Source organism: Lampris incognitus, chromosome 19, assembly GCF_029633865.1.
Source record: "Lampris incognitus isolate fLamInc1 chromosome 19, fLamInc1.hap2, whole genome shotgun sequence".
NCBI lineage: Eukaryota > Metazoa > Chordata > Actinopteri > Lampriformes > Lampridae > Lampris > Lampris incognitus.
The window spans coordinates 24,065,165-24,084,054 of record NC_079229.1 but is presented as its reverse complement, the minus strand read 5'-3'; the positions used below and the strand labels follow the sequence as shown (position 1 = coordinate 24,084,054).

At 45.7% G+C, this 18,890-nt stretch overlaps 1 protein-coding gene across 1 annotated transcript in view; it reads left to right on the top strand.

Annotated features, from left to right (window-relative positions):
- cdh7a (cadherin 7a) overlaps positions 1 to 18,890 on the top strand; it is a 103,344-nt gene that overhangs the window by 47,863 nt on the left and 36,591 nt on the right. The window contains exons 4-5 of the mRNA XM_056299051.1: positions 8,186 to 8,353; positions 14,849 to 15,036. Of these exons, the coding sequence (XP_056155026.1) occupies positions 8,186 to 8,353; positions 14,849 to 15,036 (356 nt within the window). The remainder of the gene's footprint in view (positions 1 to 8,185; positions 8,354 to 14,848; positions 15,037 to 18,890) is intronic.

Sequence of the window (18,890 nt, the reverse complement as noted above, 5' to 3'; positions counted from 1 at the left end):
GCCCCGACCGACCAGAGGAGGCGCTAGTGCGGCGATACATACCCACATCCAGCTTCCCACCCACAGACACGGCCAATTATGTCTGTAGGGGCGCCCGACCAAGCCAGAGGGAACACGGGGATTCGAACTGGCGATCCCCGTGTTGTTAGGCAACGGGATAGACCGCTACGCTACCCAGACGCCAAATTAAGGTTTTCTCAGCGTAGGAACATCAGTTTCTAGTAGTCATCTCATGTTTTTTTTTTCCTGAGGGGTGTTTACACCAAACGATCAGCAAAAAAACAGCTTAATGAGAAACTGCATGCTTTGCTTGACCTTATCTTTAAGGCCCATCAACATGCCGCATGTGAGACTCCTGGACACCAGTACCAGTCAGAGCGAGAAGAGACATTTGTTTAAGTGATGTTTAACCAGCATGTCTTCCCCATAAAGCCCCATTACTCTCGCAGCACAGCTTTTTTTTTTTTGACTCTTCAGCCCAATGAATAGAGCTCATACTTCCACAGCATCAAATCATGACTTATGTTTCATTAGCTAAGTGGACTCTTGAAATCCCAAGGTTGATCAAAAGCTTTAATGGGTTATGATCGCTGAAGTTGGAACTTGCTTGTGTAGGCATACAGTGCACAGTGCAATGTGCTCTTAAATGCTGATTATATTGCATATGGAGTATATATATATATATATACACACACACTAAGAAAAATGCTCTTTATCAGCACAGTGATCGCCAGAGTTTCACGATTACAAAAACACCAGTCTGTCTGTGTCCTTTTTTTTTCCTTATGCTCATTTTTTTGGGGGGGGGGTCCCCCCTTTTTCTCTGCAGTTGTATCCAGCAAATTGCCCCACTCTTTCGAGCCGTCCCGGTCGCTGCTCCAACCCCTCTGCCGATCCGGGGAGGGCCGCAGACTACCACATGTCTCCTCCGATACATGTGGAGTCGCCAGCCGCTTCTTTTCACCTGACAGTGAGGAGTTTCACCAGGGGGACGTAGCGCATGGGAGGATCACACTATTCCCCCCCAGGCCCCCCCTCCCTCCCCTCGAACAGGCGCCCCGACTGACCAGAGGAGGTGCTAGTGCAGCAACCAGGACACATACCCACATCCAAGTTCCAACCCGCAGACACGGCCAATTGTGTCCGTAGGGACGCTCGACCAAGGCAGAGGTAACACGGGGATTCAAACCGCCGATCCCCATGTTGGTAGGCAACGGAATAGACCACCATGCCATCCAGACACCCGCTAAAATGGTTTTTGTGGTATCCTCATATGATAGTGCATGGTTCTGGAAATGTCATGGTGTTCCACAGGGAATAAAATCAAACAGTCAAGTTTGATGCAGGTCTGTAATATTGTCAGGTGACAATCTTTCACATGTAGAAATGTGTTTACATATTGACGCCACTTTTTACTTGCGCTGTTTTTCCATCATGTGGGAGAGGAATGTGTGTGTCAATATTTGCACAATGGGCAATCAGTGCGCTACATGTGAGCCATTTGAGGGGCATGTAACAGCTATAATTGGGATACACTTAAAGTGCTCAATTTTCCACACTGATTGTGAATAACATCATGCATCTTGAAGAATACAACAAGGGTGCAAGGCACTCCCTCTAAACAACAAACCAGAGATTTGTGTTGTATTCCTGTCTTTGCAAGTTACTAATTAGTACCATTTGCTGCAAAGAACTGGGCCGTAGCAGAGGATGACTTTGACAAATTGCCTGGTCGGAAATATACTCTTTAAGCTCTACACTGCAATACTGCTCTTGCGATTATGTGGCGGTGGTCTAATGGTCAGGGGGGGGAGGAGGAGGATGTGTGTGTGTGTGACCTGGTGTTGGTGGGGGGATATATGTATGTTGCATCCAGGCTTATTTTGGTGTGGCAAATCTCTACAGTGTAGTTCTTAATCCCAAATTGAATCTACAAGGTGCCCTTGGGAGAAGTGGCTAATCCTGACTAGCTCCACTAACTTGCGAGCTGTAAATGCGACGCATGCTGTCGGCAAAACACATAAGTTGCTGTGCTTAAGGGTGTTGAGTTAGGGCGGCATTCTGTAATATATCTTGATTGATAGCTCATAGTTTAGTTTGAAGGTGAAACTGATATGTTAATGCAGTAAGGGCGGTGCTCTAATTGATGGCAGGCTCAATGAGGTATGAACAGCTGCCCCGAGCGCCATACACCTTAGAGGAATTTGGCAGTTCTCGCGGAGACAATTGCTTGCATACATTAGTAGCGCGAACAATGCCTGCGTACTCACAAACCCCCGAAACGTCGGAATGACAAGAGTAAGTGAAAAATACCAGGTGTCTGTATGAAGATTAATTAAATGCGGGGAGGGGGGATGGCGTTGCACATGCTTCTCAGTATGACGTCTTAGTATGAGCATGACAGGCGCTTATGGCGTAGAAGTCCGGAGAGGCTGCACCTTGTCTCGTCTTGCTCTGCCGGTCAAAAGGAGTGGGAATCTAATTAGAGGTAAAATGTTCAAACAAAGGAGAAGGCCGAGTCCAACATATGTGTAAATGTTAAGGTGCTCTTTATGCGCGGCGTTTAGCAGATTGGGGGTACTAAGGTCGGGGGAAAGATGGATTTGCCGCGATGAATTTCCTGATTTGAGGTAATCGGCACGGCCTTTTTGAGAGACTTCTGCCCCCCTTCTAACTACCTCCGATCTCGATTGTGCACAGTGGCTTTGTGCAAGACTTTTGTTGTGTTGAGTCCACAAAGTGGAGAAGGTTGCAGCCGAGGGCCGGATATAAATCTGTCTGCCTCCGTACGGTTCAGACAGCCAATAGTGACTAGACTATCTTATCTGTGATATTATAATAAGAGGCACCACTGTGTCACTCGCGCACACACACACATCCTTGTGCTTAACACCACACATGAATTTTTGTGTACCGATGTCCTATACTTCCTTTTTTTTAATGATTTAATTTGTGTATGGTTTATTCCTGCAGCACACACTGACAAGAGGCGGCTCATTCATTCATTCAGCTGAATTCCTCTGCTGTGTGTTGGAAGCTGGAGTGTCTGCCACGTCCAGCCAGTAGTTGAATTTACCTGGTTGATGAATTTGACTCAGTCTAAATGACACATGTTAAACATTGTCCTCCTTGTTTCTATGGCCTGTTTTCATCCCACCAGATCCTTTCCTTGTAACAGGAAACAGCCCGGGGGATTAGGGAATCACACGTCGGACCACTCGTGTTCAGCATTCCTCACCTTCGTCATTACCTCTCGAAGCTGCGTGTAGGTCCGGAGGGGTTCTTTCAAAGTCCACACTTTTATTTCTTCTTCCCAAGACAAATGTCAAGGATCTGGGCTTTAGCGGGGAGCGTGGCCCACCCGTCTGCCGCCGGTGGCGAGGAGACAGCTAGATAAATGCATGGCTACAATGCGTCTGGCTTGCACCCGAGGCAAGCAGTCACGGCGCGATGCAGGGCCGTGCTGTGATAGCGACAGAAGGATTTTAATCATTGCCTCTCCCCAGGAATGACACCAGCGCTGCGCGGGGTAACAGAGATAGAGAGTGCGGGTGTTGGCACCCAGCAGACAAACAACAGCCTTGCAACATAGCTGCGCGGATTAGCGGTGTCGCTCAGTGAGAAATATGTGTACTTCTGGCCGGGCATGAGGAGCAACGCACTGCTGTTTTTTAGTGTGTCGGAATCAGGATTCATGGCATCATTAACCGCACCCAGTATCTGTCAGGCCCCAACATACCGAGCTGATATTAAATAAGTATATCAACTGTGTGCGACGCCTATCTGTGGTTTACTCAGAGTATTCATTTTTCTTAATGCTGGCTGCACAAACTTTACATCTTTTTCAGAGGGCTTATTTCAACTTTTTTTTTTTATCCCCCCCCCCCTTTTTTTTTTTTTTTTTACTCCCCAGTTATATCCGGCCAATTACCCCACTCCTCTGAGTGGTCCCGGTCGCTGCTCCACCCCCTCTGCCGATCCAGGGAGGGCTGCAGACTACCACATGCCTCCTCCGATACATGTGGAGTCGCCAGCCGCTTCTTTTCGCCTGACAGTGAGGAGTTTCACCGGGGGTATGTAGCATGTGGGAGGATCATGCTATTCACCCCCAGTCCCCCCCTCCCCAAACAGGCACCCCGACCGACCAGAGGAGGCGCTAGTGCAGCGACCAGGACACACACCCACATCCGGCTTCCCACCTGCAGATACACTGCCAATTTTGTCTGTAGAGACGCCCAACCAAGCCGGAGGTAACACGAGGATTCGAACCGCCAATTTCCGTGTTGGTAGGCAATGGAATAGACCACCACGCCATCCAGACTCCCTATTTCAGCTTTTTAAGAGCCCTCAGTCAGTGCTGTTATTATAATGCAACCATTAGCCATTGCTTCATTCACAGCCTTCGTCCACCCCGAGTGTTTAAAGACGGCTCTTTTACCTGCTCTTTCCCCGTGGAGGTGCTGGATGGAGACGGGGGCAGGAGAGTTTTACTCTGCTTGTGCCAGGCTGGTATTAAGAGAAAGGCCCCTGTTGGACCGGTGGCTTGGTGTGAGCTTTCTGATGCATGTCAGTAAACAGGGTTCACAGATGTCACAGCAGCCCACACAAGCGCAGCGCCGGTGCTCTTTAATTGGCCACGAGGTCACACGGCGGGAGAAGCGGCAGAACGCTGGCGAATGGGTGGATGGAGAAACGACGGAGGGCACGCACGAGGTGCAGATGGATGAAGCCACATGTACAGTAGTACACTGTACACAGACAGATTATTAGATTCCCCACATGAAGGAGTCAGACTTGGAAAAAAAGAAATAAAAAAAAAACAGAATCAAGAAGACGTGTTTGGCTTTTATTGTTCAGCCTTAACCACGAGAGAGAGAGAGAGAGAGAGAGAGAGAGAGAGAGAGAGAGAGAGAGAGAGAGAGAGAGAGAGAGAGAGAGAGAGAGAGAGCTGGTGTGCCTTCCCCCAGCGACACGCGGCGACTTCCTGCTCTTCATTATTTGGTGGAGGATGAAAATTATGAGTTCTGTGGAGTAACAACAAATGATTATTGCCTTATTGACCACCCTTATCCAATTATAAAGCCATCTACCGAGACACTGGGTAAAGGAATGGGGAGCGCAGGGTAATTTCGCTCGCTGAGCTGTTTAGTAGGACTCGCCAGTTTTCCCCTTCAGTTTTCAGCCAGAGGAACTCGAATGGCATTGATAAAGAAAGACGTGGAGGGAGAATTAAACACATAGAGGAACTGCTCATTTTCAGTCACTGCAAAGGCAGATGGTCAGCAGACGTCTTGGCGTGCTGCTTTCTTTCTCTATTGAAGCCTTTTAGTCTCGGCACAGTTATCCTGCTCTGCCTGCATGGCCCTGCACCAGGTTTAACTGCAGCACTATGTGTGTGTGTGTGTGTGTGTGTGTGTGCATATGTGTGGATGTGTGTGTGTGCAGCAGTGTTGTAGTCGAGTCACTAAACCTCGAGGTCGAGTCTCGAGTCCCCAGTGTTCAAGTCCCAGTCCGAGTCATCAGTGCTCAAGTCCAAGTCAAGTCACGAGTCCTGAAAATCAGGACTCAAGTCGTACTCGAGTCCGAGTCCTGGACTCGAGTACTACAACACTGGTGTGCAGGCATGTGTGTGTGTGTGTGTTTTGTGTGTGTGGGTGTGTGTGTGTGTGTGTGTGTGTGTGTGTGTGTGTGTGTGTGTGTGTGTGTGTGTGTGTGTGTGTGTGTAGCATCAGAACCATAGAACTTTGGTGGGCTTCGTTTTGCAGGTTCTATATAAAAGAGTGTGGTGCAGGTTGTGTATAAAAGTGTGGTGCAGGTTGTGAATAAAAGTGTGGTGCAGGTAAGTAGTACTTTGCACCACAGCACAGCAGCATTACGTGTGATGTGCAGGAAGTCATGTTTTAATTGTCAAGCTGCAAAACCAGAAAGTGTAGTCATGAAGGATCTGAAGTGGTCTGTGTACAGTGCATCTCACTCCCCTTCTTTATGCGACTTTGATGGTTGCACAAGAACCAGCTTTTTCAAACGAAACTGGAAAGTGTAAACGCCTGGTAATCAATATTTGTCTAAAATGACACATTTCCCATCAGAGTAAAGCTGCATTAGAGCTCTGCGGTACATAAAAGGGGCAAATAAGTGTAGTGATGTTTTATTTTGTCCCCCTAACGCCGTAACTTAATTCCATGAAAACAAAACAAAGCATCAAGGATTACCAGACCTTCCTTCAGGTGCTGAGTATCTGCTGCATCAGGCCGTACATGCGATAAAGCAACTAAGAGTCATCCGTTTATTCAGTAAGTGTGTGCCGGGGTTTTGTAAGGTGCTTAATGAGGAACGTTCCATGTTCTGTAGGAATCCATAATAAGTGCTTTTTAATAAACGGGCAACATTGTGTGGTAAGTCATTAACTTTAAAAGCAGTGGTGATTGCTTTGGAAGGATTAGGACCCTTTTCTTTGCATTTAAATGTGTGGCATTAATTTTTGGGGGATTATTCAGATTATCATCTGTTGTAGTTAAGAGATAAAGTTGTGACTGTGGAAACGCCATTAATGGGGAGATTCTCGGGGCTGTTTGGTGACCGCGTGCAGAAGCGTGGCCAGTGCGTGGGCCTGCTGTGAAGTGACTGGGGGAGATGTATGGCTCCCTGGTATGTCGGCAGCGTCACATTTCTTATCCTCCTGTGAGGCAGATCAATTATGACAGCGGGACAGACAGGCAATACTTCCCTTGACAGCTAACATGTTGCTTTATATGCACTCAGCTTTTCTTGACTGACAGTGTCTTAGCTTAAACCTCAACCTGGAACATATGTCAAACTATCAGAACTATTTTTAGTGGCAGCGCGGTGTTTCAGACCAGGCAGGATCCTCTCTGACGCCACGTCTGCTGCACGGGCACAGAGGTGGCCCCCTGCTTTCGGACAAATGCTAAACTTGTCGTTGTTGGTGTGATTAAGATTTGATAACGCACCTCCAATTTCTGTTGAGAAGCAGACAATAAAAGGGCATGTATTTGAAATAAAGTTTTTACCTCGTCATCCAGAATCCCAGGTGACGAAGAAGTACGAGGTCAGATACTTGGGGTCAACTGCCCAAAGAAGCAGGGAGTGCAGAAGAGAGGTGAAGTGGAGAGTGCAGGCAGGGTGGAGTAGGTGGAGAAGAGTGTCGGGAGTGATTTGCGACAGAAGGGTACCAGCAGGGGTGTCCAGGTAGCGTAGCGGTCTATTCTGTTGCTTACCAACATGGGGATCGCCAGTCCGAATCCCCGTGTTACCTCCAGCTTGGCCGGGCGTCCCCTACAGACACACTTGGCCGTGTCCGTGGGTGGGAAGCCGGATGTGGGTATGTGTCCTGGTCGCTGCACTAGCACCTCCTCTGGTCGGTCGGGGCGCCTGTTCAGGGGGGAGGGGAACTGGGGGGAATAGCGTGATCCTCCCACGCGCTACGTCCCCCTGGCGAAACTCCTCACTGTCAGTTGAAAAGAAGTGGCTGGCAACTTCACATGTATCGGAGGAGGCATGTGGTAGTCTGCAGCATCAGCAGAGGGGGTGGAGCAGCGACCGGGTACCAGCAAGAGTTAAAGGGAATGTTTACAAGATGGTTGTGAGACCAGCTATGTTAGATGGTTTGGAGACAGTACCACTGACAAGAAGACAGGAGGCGGAGCTGGAGGTGGCAGAGTTGAAGATGCTAAGATTTTCATTGGGAGTGACGAAGAAGGACAGGATTAGGAACGAGTATATTAGAGGGACCGCTCAGGCTTAGACATGTGTTGAGGAGAGATGCTGGGTATATTGGGAGAAGGATGCTGAATATGGAGCTGCCAGGGAAGAGGAGAAGAGGAAGGCCAAAGAGGAGGTTTATGGTTGTGGTGAGGGAGGACCTGCAGGTGGCTGGTGTGACAGAGGAAGATACAGAGGACAGGAAGAGATGGAAGTGGATGATCCGCTGTGGCGAACTCTAACGGGGGCAGCCGAAAGTAGTAGTAGTAGTAGTAGTAGTAGTAGTAGTAGTACCTTGTCATCCAGAATAATTCTCTCCCTCTTTCTCCATCTCTTTACTTTTCCTCTCTCTCTCTCTCTCTCTCTCTCTCTCTCTCTCTCTCTCTCTCTCTCTCTCTCTCTCTCTCTCTCTCTCTCTCTCTCTCTCTCTCTGTCTCTCTCTCTCTTTCTCTCATCTCTGCAGGCATTATCAGAACAGCTCTGCCAAACATGGATCGGGAGACGAGGGACCAGTATGTGCTGGTTATCCAGGCCAAAGACATGGTTGGTCAGATGGGGGGCCTGTCTGGCACCACCTCCGTCACCGTGACACTGACCGATGTCAATGATAACCCACCCCGTTTCACTCACAGTAAGCCTTTTTTTAATTATTTTCTTCATCCAACAGGTTGTGTGTCTGTTCTGTGCATTCAGTGCACTGTGGTACTGTAGCGACTGTAAATAAAAGCCATTCACTGCCTTTTCTGCATTTCTTTGTGGACTAAACACAGCTTCTTATAACCGTATCTGTGAAGAACCACTTGAACTCTCGAACACTCTTGGCATACAGAAGTAGACAATGAAGCCTCACCCTGCACTATTCACTGCTAAATGAGGATGACGCATAATGCTGTGCTGTTGCGCCACCCCTGAGAGGCTGCATTTAAAAAAAAAATTAATTATATTCTATTTTCTTTGTGTTCAAGTTAGCGCGACAGTTTTTTTCCCCCAAGTTTTCACTTACCAGCAATTCAACTTTGAGAGGTTGCTCAGAGACACACAAAAATTCACACACACACACACACACACACACACACACACACACACACACACACACACACACACACACACATATATATATTAGGATAGATGTAGGAAAAACCTTTAATACATGGCAGTACAAGCCTGTTTCATCAGCTGCCAAGTTGGCTAAGCAACAAAGAAAAAAAACTGAGTGAATAAACGCTATGTTGCCTCGCACCACGCCCCTAGTTACGGCACACAGCAACCAATGGGAGGACAGGAAACATTTGAAAAGTAACATCAGGGACATTACAACCAATGAGGGAGTGACTGGGGCTCGTTTTGAAAAAGTAAGGGCTTAAAGGGCCGGGGCACTGTTGGAATAGAATACTTTTAAAATATAACAAAATAAAATAACATCCATTAGGGTACTTTACGTACATCATCTGGTGGAGTGGGTCCAGAGCACAGCCGAAAGAGCAGACCGGCAAAACATAAAAATACAACATCCAATAACGGTCATCACGTGTACATCATCCAATGGAGGGGGGGGGGTAATAAAGACAATGGCTCTATATATATATATATATATATATATACACACACACACACCAGCCCCCATGGTATGTTTGTTTTGGCATTGAAATGATGATGTAGCACAACTGTCCTGGTTGAGTATGAGGGAACAGCAGCTGCTCACACACACACACACACACACACACGGGGAGGAAACCCCTTACAGTGGCGTCTACGGGAGGGACGGTATTGACAGAGGCGTCAGTATTTGGGGAGGCGCTGACTTCATGTGGGTGGGTCTCTGCTTCATCTGTGCTGAAATTCTGCTGAGGAATGTCTGGACACTGATGTACCAAAGCGTCTTCCAGATAGTCGTCCAAGGAAAAGGCACTTCTTTATTCATTTATTTGTTGTCTTTCAAGTTCTCATTTTTTTCTTTTCTTTTTTTTCAGGAATTTTCCCCTTTTTTCACCCCAATTGTATCCAGCCAATTACCCCACTCTTCCAAGCCACCCCGGTCACTGCTCCACCCCCTCTGCCGATCCGGGGAGGGCTGCAGACTACCACATGCCTCCTCCGATACATGTGGGGTCGCCAGCCGCTTCTTTTCACCTGACAGTTAGGAGTTTCACCAGGGGGACGTAGCATGTGAGAGAATCATGCTATTCCCCCCCAGTTCCCTCTCCCTCCCGAACAGGCGCCCCGACTGACCAGAGGAGGCGCTAGTGCAACGACCAGGTCACATACCCACATCCGGCTTCCCACCCGCAGACATGGCCAACTGTGTCTGCAGGGATGCCCGACCAAGCCGGAGGTAACACGGGGATTCGAACTGGCGATCCCCGTGTTGGTAGACCACCATGCCACCCGGACACCCTATCATTTGTTTTTTTTTTGTTTTTGTTTTTTTGTCTTTTTTATTCAAATCAACACGATGTAAACTTGCACGAGCACACACAAGATAGGCTTCTACAAAACAAGATGTATATATATATATATATATAGCGGGGGGGGGGTTTTCAGAAACCTTCAGTGCTGTTGATAAAAGTGCTCAACAAATGAGGAGCGGAATATCAGTATAGGTGTAGGAAAAACTTTTCATACATAGCAGTACAAGCTTGTTTCGTGCGTCGCACACTCATCAGCTGCTAATGTGATTCAACATTAGAATCACATTAGCAGCTGATGAGTGCACGATGCACAAAACAAGCTTGTACTGCTATGTATGAAAAGTGATTTTTCCTGCATCTGTATCGATATATATAGCTTTTTTTCCCTTTGGAAACCATCAGTGGTGATTGACAGCTGGTGATTGCTTATGGCATGAAACAGGCTTGCACTGTCTCATAAAGAATTTACTTGAATCTTTTTTTTTCTTTTTTACATTGATAAGCCAAAATTTATTACCACTCATATGTGAACTGAATAACATTGATTATCTCCTAACATGTTAAGGTCTGGGTAGATTAGATGGAAAGCAAACAATCAGTTCTTGTATTCATGGTGTTGGATGCAGGAGAAATGGGCAGGACTAAAGACCTGAGTGACTTTGACAAGGGCCAAATTGTTATGGCCGGATGACTGGGTCAGAGCATCTTTGAAATGGCAAGGCTTGTGGGCTGCTCCCGGTCAGTAGTGGTGCGTACCTACCGACAGTGGTACGAGGAGGGACAAACTGGTGATGAGGGCAACGAAGGCTATCCCGCCTGGTCCAAACCAAGAGAAGGTTTATTGTGGCATGAAAGTTTTAATGATGGGTTATGGGAGGATTATGTCACAACACACAGTGCATCACACCCTGCTGTGTATGGAGTTGTGTAGCTGTAGACCAGTCAGAGGGTCCATGATTATCCCTGTCCACCGATGAAAGTGCCTACAATGGGCAAGCGAGCGTCAGAACTGGACCTTAGAGCGGTGGAATAAAGTTGCTTGGTCCGATGAGTCCCGTTTTCTTTTTGATCACTTGGGTAGCTGTGTATATGTGCACTGTTTACTTAAGGAAGTGACAATAATAATAATAATAATAATACATTATTTGTGGGCACCTTTCAGAGCATTTAAGGACACCTTACAGAACACAGTAAAAAACAAGCAGCACTGTATCAGACAACATAAAATCAAAACAAAGAAGGGTAGACAATAAAAAGTTAACACAACAGATAAGTATAAAAGCATCATCTGCACAAAACTCAATGAAGCGTGGATCAGACTGAATATGCCAGTTTGAAAAGGTGTGTTTTGAGATGGGATTTGAAGGTTGAAAGAGTCAATGTGGCGAATGTCTTGTGGGAGAGAGCTCCATCGATGGGGGGCAGAATGACTGAGGGCTCTAGACCCCATGGTAGTCAAGCGGGCTGATTGTGTGGTGAGTTGGAGAGCAGAAGAGGATCTGAGAGTGCGGATGGTACCAGGATGCACTGTGGGAAGACGACAAGCCGGTGGAGGGAGTGTGATGATCTGGGTAATGTTCTGCTGGGGAACCCTGGGTCTGGCCATTCATGTGGACATCAGTGTGACACGTACCACTGACCTAAACATGGTTGCAGACCAGGTACACCCCTTCATGGCAATGGTATTCCCTGATGGCAGTGGCCTCTTGCAGCAGGATAAGGTGCCCTGCCACACTGCACACATTGTTTGAGAATGGTTTGAGCAACATGGTGACGTGTTCAAGCTGTTGCCCTGGCCTCCAAATTCTCCAGGTCTCAATCCAATTGAACATCTGTGGGATGCGCTAGACTGACAAGTTACAGGACTTGAAGGATCTGCTGCTAATGTTTTGGTGCCACATACCACAGCACACCTTCGAGGGTCTTGTAGAGTCCATGCCTCTGTGGGCCGGCGCTGTTTTGGCAACACATGGAGGACCAACAGCATATTAGGCAGTTGGTCATAATGTTTTGGCTCATCAGTATGTGTGTGTGTGTGTGTGTGTGTGAGTGTTTGTGTGTGTGTGTGTATTTGTTTGTTTGTTTGTTTGTTTGTGTGTGTATTTAAATATACAGATGAATAGACAGACAAACAGATTTGCACAATTGTACTTTGACCCTCACTTCTCTGGGGGCTTTCGCATTAGAATAATTTCAAAACCCAATATTATATTAACAATGTGATGATGGATAGATAGATAGATAGATAGATAGATAGATAGATAGATAGATAGGTAGATAGGTAGTTAGATAGCATAATCCTGACAGCATAATCTTTGTCTTCTCAATTTACCAAGGTTGTGTTAGCCTCATCCCTGACCTTATTATTCCCATTTCATTGCAACTTTCTTTGTATTTGTATTTTCAATAAATGTTATGACTTTCATGGCCAAATCAAAACACAGCCTTCCTGTGCCTGCCCAGCTTTTCTTCTCATTACACCTGAGGTCAATATGGCGGTGATACCAGGATCAATCGGGCTCCCATTATTTTTTTGTAGGTCCATTTCGCAGGCTGCTAATGGGTTCCAGGCCGGGCTCGGGGATTCAAAGGCATGCAGGACTTCTCATGATAATCTTAAATGCTGGGAAATCGGTTTACTGCTGATGGCCCAACTGTAGCCTGACTGCTACGCTCACTGCTGGACCTCCATGAAGTCGAGTCAATTTGCTGGTTCCCGGGGATAGAGAAAGGTTCGAGTTTCCAAAACAAGTCATCAACGCAGGTTTTTTTAATTTATTTTTTTCCTTTATTAGACAGCGACAGTGAAGAGGCAGAAAGCAAATGGGAGAGAGGGAGAGGCGACCTTTGTTGCATATCGTAATATGCAACAAAGGTCGCCGGCTGGAATCAAACCAGTGACGGTTGCGACCGTGTGGCCATGTACTATGCACTGTAACCATTAAGCTACAGAGGCGTCCCACCAATGCAGTTTTAACCCAGTGCTGTCATGCTGGGAATAAAGAGGTTTTGGGAGAGTTTTGGCGTTTTTGCCCCGCATTGCAAAGCATCGGAGCTGATAGCATGCCCAAGGAAAAGCCTCTCCTCAGATGGGAGGAAGGAGGGGAAACCAAGGTTAGATGCATGAGGAAACAGGTTAGCTGGGTGGGAGGAGGATGGAGGGGTGAAGAAGCAAGAGGTGCACCCGGTGAAAAGGGGGGGGGAGAAGCAATTTTTTGGTCTTTAAAAGGACTGCTATTCCACGGCAAATTAAAAAGCCATTACAAAGATTACACGGCGGCAAACAATGTCAGGCAGATTAGCATTTAGACAGTGGCTGAGGGAGACACTAGGGTGAGGAACACGGAAAGGTCTGGTAATGAGCTCCGCCATGGTGATTGGGAAGATTATGATTATGAATATGATTCCCTTCTTTATTCTTATGAGAGTGCTTTAAATCTGAAGGTTCAGACAAAAGCTAAGGAGGCACAATGGAGAGTTTCTGAGTAATAGAATGTTTGAGTGGACTAACCCGTGGCACGCTCCTTGGGGATCTAACGACTCCCATTCACTTTGGTCAAGGGGATAGCCCACTATATTAAAAAAAAAAAAGTTCAGGAAGTGAAGCACATTTTAATGCTTTCATAAAGCTCTTAAGGCCAATGTCATCAAATTTTGAATGAGAAAATTACCAGATGTGTTTTATGTCAGATATATTCTCCAACCAGTAAAAGTAAGGAGATGTGGTGTGTTCTTTGGTGCTTTATCAGTTGAATAGTCTATGCGTTTGTCACATATCCTGAAGTATGCATTATTATCTAAGACGTTTACTCCACATGGGTCACTTATGCTGACTGTGTTTTGCAAGATGAGGTTATTGAGTGACTGGTCAAGATTAGAATCAACGCAAACGAGGTATAACCTGCCTTCCAGTGTGGGAAGAAGGCGGCGCGAACTCACATTTGCAGCGGCCTCACCCAGTACCGTCCATGCAGTGTCTTTGTCCACATCTGCATCTAAGTTTGTGTCTTCGTTTGATGGCTGGGAGAGCTTGGTCTGCCGTGTCCTGTGGGCCCAGGGACCACGGGCCTGCCCGGAGCTGCACCCAAAGAGGAAACACTGAGGGTGGTCTGACAGGATGCGGAAGTGGAGCAGGCTAAGCTAACTGCTAGCCCATGCAGACCGGCAGTTCCGATAACACCAAGGGTGGTCTTGTGGCAGCCTCGCCTAGCCTTGACTGTGTTTTTGATGTCATCGTGTGGAGTGCAGGGAGGTGTGTCGAAGGTGTCTGGCTGGGCAATCTGGCATTGGATCGGCTGGGGGAGCCTGGTCTGCTGCATCCGGTGGGACAAAGGACATGGCCATGCCTGGAGCTGGGTCCAAAGAGGAAAAACCAAGGGCGGTCTGACAGGACATGGAGGCAGGGCAGGCTAAGCTAACTGCTAGCCCATGCAGACCGGCATTTCCCACAGTCATCCTGGCTGGCATTCATTTTCTTGGACAGTGAATTTTTGTTGCTTAGTTTGGATATATGTGTTTAGTTTGGATATATGTGTTCTTGTAGTTTTTGGCTGTGTTTTTGTCTTTGTCATTTCACTTCATGTACTTGTGTAACTGAAATGAAACGAAAAATCATTTCCCCCAGCCCACAGCAGTGCAACACAAAGTGTTCCTGATTTAGTATGTAAATAAGAACAGCCATTACCGCCGCCCTGTCCTCTCCTCTCTGTCCTCTGCAGAAAACTATCAGTACAATGTGTTGGAGTCACTGCCTGTACAATCCGTGGTGGCCAGGATCAAAGCGGATGATGCTGACATAGGCTCCAATGCAGAGATGGACTATAGGATCATGGATGGAGAGGGGCTTGGATTGTTCAACATCACCACAGATGAGGACACACAGGAGGGGGTCATCATACTTCTAAAGGTAAAACATTAAGAAAAGCCGAGCACTGAATAATACCAAACATACCTGTAATCTGGCTGCTATAAAAAATCCCCTCTTGTAAAAGTATATATTTTCTGATTGTGGACACAGCAAGGCTAAGGACAATCACTGCACATTTCAGACTTTTTTTTTAGAGAGTTTGAAATGGTCTCCTCAAGGCCAAAGAGATGTGACAGCTCATTCCTGGAGTTCTTTTGTAGGAACGAGAGCCATTGTTGGGCACAAACCATACATGTCTGATAGGGGAATTTGATCTTTTATTTGTTTCGCGACAAACTCGGAAAACCACCACATAGAGGAGAAGAGTCACCCACAATAAAAATGTCACATCGGTGTTCTCCTGCAGTATATTGCAGGTCACAATGGGGAATGCCATAAGTCAGATGAAATGACAACATGTTTGCAAAGCATTCATGTCAGAAAGCCTTTTACCGTGTTGGGTGTCTTCATTCAAATCAATATCATTGCTTTCAGAGCTCAGAGTCAATATAAAAGCTGTCTACAAATACATTTGTTAAAGTCAGACCTCGTATTAAGCTAGACAGTGTCAAGATTGTATTACAATTCACGTTTCTATGCTTTCAATTTCTTAACCTTGTAAAAGGCTATAATTAATCACACATCACATGCAGACACACACACACACACATATATGTATGTGTGTGTGTGTATATATATATATATATACACTCACTGGCCACTTTATTAGGTACACCTTGCTAGTACCGGGTTGGACCCCCTTTTGCCTTCAGAACTGCCTTAATCCTTCGTGGCATAGATTCAACAAGGTACTGGAAACATTCCTCAGAGAGTTTGGTCCATATTGACATGATAGCATCACGCAGTTGCTGCATTTTTGTCGGCTGCACATCCATGATGCGAATCTCCCGGTTCACCACATCCCAAAGGTGCTCTATTGGATTGAGATCTGGTGACTGTGGAGGCCATTTGAGTACAGTGGACTCATTGTCATGTTCAAGAAACCAGTCTGAGATGATTCGAGCTTTATGACATGGCGCGTTATCCTGCTGGAAGTAGCCATCAGAAGATGGGAACACTGTGGTCATAAAGGGATGGACATGGTCAGCAACAATACTCAGGTAGGCTGTGGCGTTGACACGATGCTCAATTGGTACTAAGGGGCCCAAAGTGTGCCAAGAAAATATCCCCCACACCATTACACCACCACCACCAGCCTGAACCGTTGATACAAGGCAGGATGGATCCATGCTTTCATGTTGTTGACGCCAAATTCTGACCCTACCATCCGAATGTCGCAGCAGAAATCGAGACTCATCAGACCAGGCAACGTTTTTCCATTCTTCTATTGTCCAATTTTGGTGAGCCTGTGCGAATTGTAGCCTCAGTTTCCTGTTCTTAGCTGACAGGAGTGGCACCCGGTGTGGTCTTCTGCTGCTGTAGCCCATCTGCCTCAAGGTTCGACGTGCTGTGCGTTCTTCTGCATACCTCAGTTGTAATGAGTGGTTATTTGAGTTACTGTTGCCTTTCTGTCAGCTCGAACCAGTCTGGCCATTCTCCTCTGACCTCTGGCATCAACAAGGCATTTTCGCCCACAGAACTGCCGCTCACTGGATATTTTCTCTTTTTCGGACCATTCTCTGTAAACCCTAGAGATGGTTGTGCGTGAAAATCCCAGTAGATCAGCAGTTTCTGAACTACTCAAGACCAGCCCGTCTGGCACCAACAACCATGCCACGTTCAAAGTCCCTTAAATCACCTTTCTTCCCCATTCTGATGCTCGGTTTGAACTGCAGCAGATCGTCTTGACCATGTCTACATGCCTAAATGCATTGAGTTGCTGCCATGTGATTGGCTGATTAGAAATTTGCGTTAACGAGCAGTTGGACAGGTGTGCCTAATAAAGTGGCCGGTGAGTGTGTGTATATATATATATTAGTGGTGGGACTTGATTAAAAAGATTAATTATGGGCTTTGTAATTAATTAATCATAATTAATCACATTTTAATCGCATATCGATATTTGACACCAGAAGCAACATTTTTCAATTCAAACAAGTCTTGGTAGATGACTAAATCAATGAATAGACACATACATACGTTTAAACAACAAAATCCTGTTTATTTTGCTCAAAACAAGTTTGTTTTGTAAACACAGTACTTTTTGTAACCCCTGATCTTCTACCACTGAAAGTGGTCTACAGTCCACAGCAATCCATTTCGCCAGTGAGTTTGTTAATTTATCAGACGTGGACTTACTCATCTTGGCTTTGAAACCCGTCATCTGGTGGAGAGTCGGTTGGCGACTCTGCTTGGTTGTACTAGGAGCACTAGCGTTAGCGTTAGCTCCGGTGTTCGTACTAGCTGCAACGTGTTTCGCATTTAGGTGGTACCGGAGGCTTGAATAACTGCGGTGGAATGCAAACTCTTTGTTGCAGAGTCTGCACACAACAGTGCTTTTATTTAGGCTTCCATCTGACCGGTTTTTAAACGTAAATTTCCCATCCACAGAGCTAAGCAACGCGGTGTCATCCTTGTCGTCTATCACATTTGTTGTTAGCATACTAACATGTTAGCCTGACCTACTCCGCCTTCCGCTTGACTGACGTCACTCGGTGCATCGGAATAATCCGTGTGCCAGAAACGAGTGCACTGAGAAGCGTTCCGTGTTGACTGGAGTGTAAAAATAAAATGCGTTAATTTTTTTTTTTGACGCCGTTATTTTTCCTATAATTAATTATCGAATTAACGCGTTAAAGTCCCAGCCCTAATATATATGTATGTATGTATGTATGTATGTATGTATGTATGTATGTATGTATGTATGTATGTATGTATGTGTGTGTGTGTGTGTGTGTGTGTGTGTGTGTGTATGTATATGTATATGTATATATAATGATATACATATACATACATACATATAATCTCATTGCCTTGCCCTCACTATATTTCCCCAGAAACCATCAATAGTGTTGATAATAATGCTCAACAAATGAGGAGTGCAATATTAAGATAGATGTAGGGGGGAAAAACTTTAATGCATTACAGTACAAGCTTGTTTCGTGCATCACACTGCCAATGCTTTATATATATATATATATTTGTGTGTGTGTGTGTATGTATATATATATATATGTGTGTATGTATATATATGTATGTGTATATTTGTATGTGTGTGTGTGTGTGTGTGTATATATATATATATATATATATATATATATAAAGCATTGGCAGCGCTATATACATATATTCTCTGTACCATTGTAGTTTATCACCTCTTATATCTCCTGTACATAGTCCATCCTTGTGTATATATCTGAAGATTGTAGTGTTGTTATTCTGTGTTAAGTACACTGAGACAGCCACCAAACCGGAGTTAAATTCCATGTATGTGCAAACCTACATGGCCAATAAACATGATTCTGCTTCTGATGTAAAACTAGTTATGTTTCATTTACAGACATGCTCAAATTTGTTGGTACCTTACAGCTCATTCAAATAACGCTTCATCCCCCCTGAAAAGTGATGAAATTAGAAGCTATTATGTCATGTATTCTTGCTTGCCTTTGGTATGTAACACCATTAAGCAAAGAACCTGATAAAAGAGATGAACTATTGCTTACTCTACAAAGATATTCTAAAATGGCCCAGACACATTTGTTGGTACCACTTAGAAAAGATAATAAATAATTGAATTATAGCATTTCAAACTAATTTCTTTCTTCAATGAAATCACACATGTCTCCAATCTAGCAATCAGTCATTCAGCCTATTTAAATGGAGAAACGTCACTGTGCTGTTTGGCATCATTGTGTGTGCCACACTGAACATGGGCCAGGGAAAACAAAGGAGAG